Source organism: Styela clava, chromosome 11 (genome assembly GCF_964204865.1).
Source record: "Styela clava chromosome 11, kaStyClav1.hap1.2, whole genome shotgun sequence".
NCBI classification, from domain to species: Eukaryota; Metazoa; Chordata; class Ascidiacea; order Stolidobranchia; family Styelidae; genus Styela; species Styela clava.
This window is the reverse complement of record NC_135260.1, coordinates 10,240,458-10,248,145: the sequence shown is the minus strand read 5'-3', so window position 1 is coordinate 10,248,145 and position 7,688 is coordinate 10,240,458. Positions and strand designations below refer to the sequence as shown.

Genomic DNA, 7,688 nt, shown 5'->3' with positions numbered 1-7,688 from the left:
TATTTGCAATTCAGATTCTATATACCGGCATATATTATATTAAATCCGTCACATAAGTCTTCAGATGGGAAAATATATATATATATCAATGAATCATACATATATTTCATTTAACCACAGCATTTCATGATGAAATAACACCATAGAAACAATCTTAGATCTCATAATTACTTCTGTCCAATTTTATCACATAAGAAACATTCCAAGTAGTATTTTTATGTCTGAATCAGATTCTTTTCTAAATCCTAACATGTATTTCCCAGGTGGAGTGTAAGTAATATCCCTAGGCGAAAATAAAGAGTGTTTGTTATAAAATATTAATCTTAATGTGGTTTGAATATGTGTGAGGGTGGCATTTATTGGCTGTCAAGCGAGTTTTACCGTCCTTATGCCCCGATAATGTTACTTTAACAAAACTTCGTAGAATCCGCTGACGTTTAATCGGAGATCGGCAAACATTGAGTAGTTTCGTTGAATTCGTGTAACCAATGAAATTAATTTGAAAATGTATAATCATTTGTAACTCAAGAGCCTACACATTTCATGAAATATTTTGTTTCACGAGTTGACCGACTATTATCATATCTCATCATTATAGCGTTTGTTCACACACACAAGGTTAGTTAAGTAGTGGTGTTTCTGTCAGGAGCCTGATTGAAAGCCTGAAGGAAAACTATTTTATATAATTTAGTACATTCTCGTGGTGATATGGTGTTATGAAGACGATAAGCCTTCCATTAAATACTAGTTTGATTGACCTCAGTTATTATCAGCAGTAGTATCATGTCTGTAAGTACGAAATAAGTCGAAGTGGTTTTTTATATTCCGCCTTTGGACATGATTTAGATCCGTACGCCAGACACAACATAACGTGGAGATTATAGGCTTTAGCAACTAAAAACGCAAAATCACGTCGAAAGTATTTGTGCAATTCTCATTTCACTTCTGCAGCATTGTATTGTAGGATACAATACTTTTATGTTATTCCATTGTAAATCTTGTTAGTAAAGAGCTGCACTTGAAAAAGGATGCACAGATATACTGAAATAAGATTTTGAAGCTCGTATTGACGTTGTCAGGTGACACCCAGACTGTTTTTTTTTACTTTCAACAAAGTGAATTGGTATCACTGTCGCTAGACGAGTTCTACTGTACGTACCCTACCGGTAATGTGAATTTTTCAGAGGATGTCGTTCGTGCCTGTCTAAATTAAGGTAATCCTCCGAAACTGTCATTGTCTTATTGTTCTATAGTATAGAGTAGGCGTATAGATAGAATATTTCTATGAAACAATTCAACACGATAAAATACCGTCGGTATGCGGTTTCGTGGTTTTAGATAATCCGATTCTTTTGTTTAACAAACACAATCAATGTGTGGTTTTACACCTGAAAACTAGTAAAATTTGCCGTCCTGCGGAATTATCGACATTATAAAAATAATGAATATTGTATAGATGGGTTTATACTTCACTCTATCAAATTTGCGAGGAATGAAACAGCCATGATACAGTATATATATATTGATTGCGCACAATGATAAATTGAAATGCCAGATTAGCAACTATTTTTAGCGACTCGAGCCGACGACTGATCCGCGCGTTTTGTGATTATTACTTATTATAAGTAGGAGTTGGAATTATGATGTCATTTTTCCAGTCCGGGCCTGTGGATGTGATTGTTCTAGCGAGCTATACTATTGATTAGCAAGATGTTGATAACGCAACGTGGTCACATAGGTTGAGTGGAAAGTTAAACGGCGCGTTTTAAAGTTATTTATGTGTCACTATAAATTTCTGCACCAGTTGTTATGTGAGACAGTAAAGGGTAAAGGATTTGAAAATGCTAACCTACAGAATTTGATTGACTAGTTAAACCTTATGAACCATACTAAATCTAATTTTACGTGAAATTGCTTTATGTTATCATATTTCCTAGGTGTCATATAACCCAGATACAGAAATACTGCAACGAAAATGCAGCGATTTACTGCTTTTATGCAGTCATTGCATTTAGTTTTCTCTTTCACTATGTTGGATTGTATGATTCAAATATGGGATTAAAGGATCAAATAAAACTCGATCTCATTTTGAATTTTTTATTATATAGTTCAATTTTTAATTGGAATTTAAATAAGTAGAGTAATATTTTTCAGTTAAACAACGTTGTCGGAAACGAGTCTTTTTCATTTGTCAATTAAATGGGATTACATCAGAGCATTTTTATAATATGGATTTTTATGATCGTTGTGCAATGCACGAAACATAAACTATACTGCAGAACAGAAGGTGAGTACAGTTAGCGTGTTTAATTTTCAGATTCTTTATGAAATTTCTGGCATGACTTGAGGAAAAATGATATATTTTCTTTGGCATTTATGAAGGTAAAACACAGCTGATAATTTGAAAAATATAATCGGCATCTCTAAAACAAGAGAACGACACGTATTACAATAAAAAATAACGTTCGCTCGGAATCGTTGCCAGAGTGGAAAATTCGTGTCAACATGAATAAGTGGTATCGTGTACAATTTGAATTTGTCAAATTGCTTATACATCGTTGTGGAATTTTGGTACATTCTTATCTTAAGAGTCTGAACATGACATGACTTAATTGGTGCATGACAACGTCAACAACTTAAAAATTTGACCAACTGCCAGTACTGAAAGTATTTTTATTTCTTTATATTCGGCCGAAGTTGAGTTATTAACGGACCGAATGAGGCTGTGGGTAGCAAAATTACAAAGAATGCAAACTGAGACTGACGAGTGACATCACTTTATAAAACCTATCGAAAATATTCCAAAATGGTCATAAATATTTACAATTGTAATTTCTTTTAGCAACGGCTACGCCACAGCCCGCGGCAAGACTTCTCGAACCACCTTCAATTGGGCGTAGAAACTTAGCACCAAGGGATGAACGAGCCAAAGTGGAATTAGATGCATGCTGCGGCCCAAAACCATTCTATACTGGCTTTTCTACGTGTTGCATGGGAAAGCCAATTCGTCGGTCTTCCAGGCGTTGCTGCATCTCGGGACCACATGTGCCAAAACACAGTATATGGTAGGTTTATCGGTATTTTTACTAGCATGGTATAGTATTGCTGGTATTTCATGTCATACCGAACATTGTCGTTTTTGGTGGTATGTTGTGTTACAATAAGCGATTCCATTTTTCGGGATTTCTGTTATGCTTCTGTATCCTACAAACTTTTACATATACAGAAGAAGCATAAACGTATCGCGATGGCTTAGGTATTATTTGTAATCAACCCCTAATTTACCTTATCATTGGCTTTGCAGATTAAATTAGTCGGGTTCATACTCCATGCACATTGCCTCACTCAGGGTATTATAAATTTGGTGGGCAATATCGGAGCTGGGAAATTCCATTCTACTTTAAATTGTTTTCAAAAAATACAAGCTCCTAAAATATCAGCGGGCTGTTTTTGAAGTGCAATACGTGAAGAATGTGTGTTATGAAAAAGATGTTGTAACGTCCACGAACTAATAAGAGTCTACAATAACAAAATTCGAACTGTATCTAGCAATGACATTCCCCTAAACCGCGCTCTACTCCAAAGGACTATTTACGAGTCTAATATTTATGTTCCAGCATCGAAATAAAAAAATGATATCGCAACATATTCATATCGCTGCAGGCCAGCTATTATCAAATGAAATGTCAATGACATTTAACCTTCGGAGCGTCATAATTGCAACGACAATAGGACGAAATAGCATATAATTTGAACGCCATGTTTCATATTATCAAGATAAGTGACCACAATTATGTACGCCGGAAAGCAACTCCGGTACAAACATAATGCAATTGTTGAATAACTACTCAAATCTGTCAAAACTACTTAAGAATTTTATTTACTGAACATTTTACTCATCGCTTTTACAAACATCTTTTCTCTCGAAATGTATTCAGCTGAAGATGTCTTACTTATTTTATAGCTTTTTTTTTCAGAAATTTCGCAGCGTTTTGCTTAGTTTTTGGATATGGTGTTCAAGCTATATTTAGTGATTTTTAATAAATGTTTCGCCCCATATATTTATTAATATTTTTATGCTTAATATTAGGAAGTGCATGAAATGGATTTGCATATGTAGTTTCTTCTCCTATTCAAATATATTCCTTCACACGGTTATGGTTCCGAAACTTTCTTGGCATTATCTTGAATAGTGTAATGTATATTTGGCGCTATTTTTCCGCCTGGTCGGATGATTTTGAATTAAATTTGTCTGAAGATTCCATATTTCCCCCTTTCACATGCCCCCATAACTCCAGCATCATTATATTAAACTTCAGTGGTTATCTTTTTACAACTTATGTTTTTTTTTTATTCCAGTAATTGCTATCCACACTCAGATTGGATAAAAACAGAAAAGAACAAGTTTGAGGAACTTCGAATCAGGACTATTTCGTTAATGGAAGACGTTATTACTGCGAAAGAGAGACTTATGAAGTATGAACTTATAATACTACCTAAATGGCAACAATGATTCTTACATCGTTTTGTTGGTTTTCTTTTTTCATGAGATCGGCACGTGTATATATATCATATTTATTCATTCTAATATTTAAATACCTGATATTACCAGGATCTAACATTGCCATTGTCAGTCAATTTCCCAAATCTCTATATCTGTATAAATCAACCACACTACCACGAGAAAGCCTTCTAGTTCTATCGAATATGATAGTGATTTTACCCGTGGCTGCATACAAAAAAATAAGAAATACTTTCAGTGCTAATCAAGCAGTATTGTATTTTTTAGGATTATTGACGAAAAAGAACGTCTGGTGGGAGAGTTGGACGCGAAAGCGAGTGATTTGTATCGTTCTTTCTTGAGATCGATTAACGTTGACAGAGGCGAAGATCTCAAAGAAGTTCAATATATTTATGAATTGGTAGGCGTTGAATCATATTTTCCCGATAATATACTTACAACGGCGTTTTGTTAAATAATTTATCCCGTAATTATGAATGTTCATCCCGTAACCGGACCAGATTTACTGAACAAGTTTGAGGCAAATTTTCTGCCTATTATTGAAAATAATAGAAATCTAGTTCTGTGTTCTTCTTCGGATTAATTTTCTTTAACAAAAATATATGCCATCTCCGATTGACTACGTTTGACGGCTGGCGAACTTATAGGAATATCACAGCTCATGGTGTACATTGAATAAAAAATAGCATAGTGATATTTTTGATATGTGAAAGTGATGATACGATCGAACTTTTTGTGTTTATATGCATCTCACATTAATATCCTGCATTAAACTTCAGGTTACATTTCTTCATTCCAATGAAGAAGTCTCATTTGAAAGATCTTTGAATGAGGAAAAATTTATCGGCCTGCCAGAAAGTCCAGTACGGCGCGATGTGCCAATGTCGCTGCATCGTCAATTGGAAAGTGCAGCAAAAATGGGACTTTTAGAATTAGTGAATTCACTTATGGATCGAGTGAAATCAAAGAAAATCAGTCTCTCATATGCTATACAGAAAATTAAAGCGGCAGGCCAAGAATCCATCATCGAGAGTGATTTCTGGCAACTACCATTGAAGAAACAAAATTTTGGCCGTGGGGTAAGCCGTGTTTGTATCTTCAGATCTTACCACAGGGCGAGGAAAATTGGTCGCCCAATCACACAAGTTCTAATCACGAGTCCACGACCTCGTGTCCATTAACCAGTCCTTTTGGATTTGGTATTAGCGTAACAATGAAAAGTAACAAATTTATGAGTGTCCATAATGGGGAAAGCTCTAATTTATGAGTTATACACATGACCCGATGAACGTATGGAGTCATTTAAATGAATGTGTTGATTAATGTTTTGACGAATTTTATTTTTTCTAGGGATCGGTCGTAGAAGAAGAAATAAGTTCGGATGAAACTGAGTTAAATACAGGAGCAATTGTGCAAGAAAGAAACAACGTTTTAGAGCAAATAAACAATGAAAACAAATTTATAATTGCGAGCATGAGTCGCGCAGAAGAATTAGAAAAAATGACACAAGTTTCAAAAAGCGGAGAGAAGGTGGCTATGCAAATGATTGATCTCTTAATCGAAGCGCTGGAAATGGCGCTTGAAATTGAAGACGAACAAAGAGCTCTTGAGTTGGAAGCAGAACTCGAATCAGAAGGAGGAAGTTTCGATTCAATTCGTCTTACTGCAAACAATTTCAAAATTAATCCTGATCTCGAGCACGAGATGATTGAACCAGGTTGTAATGTTACAAGTTGGACAAATAATTTTTCTAATATGGAGACTGAAACAGACAATGGGGAAACTCAACTACGAAAAATAATGCGTTTTATTTCAAGAATTAGGCGACTTGTGAACACTAGAGGAAACGACCTCGAGTCGCAATGGCACCCACGCTTTCCCCCTGAACTTGAACCGTGAATCTTCTAATTCGATAGGGGTTTCAGTCCCGTTTGGGTTAGGCGTAATAAGATTAATAAGCAAGATAGAAAGTAAAGGCTTTTGAAAAGAGAGTGCAAGATTTGCTATGCCGAGTACGACAAAGCTCTGGTCTTTTAATCGTTTAGCTGCGTTAAGCACGTACCAATGCGGCATGACTGTCTGACCGTAAGCTGGTAGGACGTGTAGCTGGTTCAACGAAATTCATCACGAGGAGACGTTCGTTCACTGATGTCTTGTGTATGGAAATATTATAAATCAGTGGTTCTCTGAATTTACTGCGGACCCCAACATTTTCGAGCCGAAAATACAATAGAAGAACAAAGTTTGAGCTTTTCAGACAACATTTGAATTACCTACCATTCCTCACGTACGCAACACAAATCGCTTACTGATTCATTGCAACCAAAAGATACCAATTTTTCTTAGTGTGCGAAGAGTGTGCTTACATCTCAGCACATATTTGAAATGTTAAAGCAATTGATCTCGGGGTTTTACGGAAAGAAAATTTTTTTAACAACAAGAAGAAGAAAATACAAAATGACCAAACGATCAATTCCGTGTACAATATATAAAGTGAAATTCAAAGAACTAACGGGAACGATAACGCCGTTAACCTATAACGCAAAAACTAAAGGCTGTTGCGGCCCCCTGACATTCCCTCGCGGACCCGTTTGATAACCACTGTCATAAATAGTATCAGCATGGCAACAATGCAAATAGATGATTTAATTATGTTGGTCCACAGAGTTCAAAAGGAAGAAAAGCAAGCACGAGGGAAAATGGCATTACGAACCTAGTGACAATGTTACAAAGTTCACTTATTAACATTTTTCATTGTTTTTTGAGTAATAAATTTCGTTTATATATTTTAAATAAATGCAATTTTAAATCCTGAATCGTGCGTATTTTATCCTTCGTCTAGGCCGCAGTCGTTGCCGCAAGAAGCGTGTAACTTGCTGCGTGTTAGTAGATGAGTGCTGTGATCACTAGTTCAAAACCCTCTCGGGCTTTAAAGCTACACATGCATGTATGGGCAATTTAAAATAAATGGGAAACAACTGAAACCAGCTTTCAAATATTCAAAAGAAGAAATTTTTTAACGAATGTTTGCTATCATATCAGTATATCGTCTGCTGCTTACCTATTGAGCAAGTATCATTAAAGAGTAATTTCATTTCTGACAGTTTTCAACCAGAAATATTTTTAGGGGGGGGGGGGTTGTTTTTTGTTGTTTTAATTGTTTATA

At 35.5% G+C, this 7,688-nt stretch overlaps 1 protein-coding gene across 1 annotated transcript; it reads left to right on the top strand.

Annotated features, from left to right (window-relative positions):
• Positions 1 to 1,648: 1,648 nt before the first annotated feature.
• On the top strand, positions 1,649 to 7,338 carry LOC120347181 (uncharacterized). Its single transcript, XM_039417066.2, has 6 exons — positions 1,649 to 2,287; positions 2,843 to 3,065; positions 4,360 to 4,476; positions 4,790 to 4,922; positions 5,302 to 5,601; positions 5,873 to 7,338. The coding sequence occupies exons 1-6, from the start codon at positions 2,200 to 2,202 to the stop codon at positions 6,419 to 6,421; spliced, it is 1,410 nt and encodes a 469-aa protein (XP_039273000.2). The 5' UTR covers positions 1,649 to 2,199; the 3' UTR covers positions 6,422 to 7,338.
• The last annotated feature ends 350 nt before the right edge of the window (positions 7,339 to 7,688 follow it).

Coding starts and splice junctions, on each gene's coding strand:
- LOC120347181 (XM_039417066.2), top strand. CDS start 2,200: ATGGGATTACATCAGAGCATTTTTATAATATGGATTTTTATGATCGTT. Junction 2,288..2,842: donor ACTATACTGCAGAACAGAAG/GTGAGTACAGTT, acceptor AATTTCTTTTAG/CAACGGCTACGCCACAGCCC. Junction 3,066..4,359: donor GTGCCAAAACACAGTATATG/GTAGGTTTATCG, acceptor TTTTTATTCCAG/TAATTGCTATCCACACTCAG.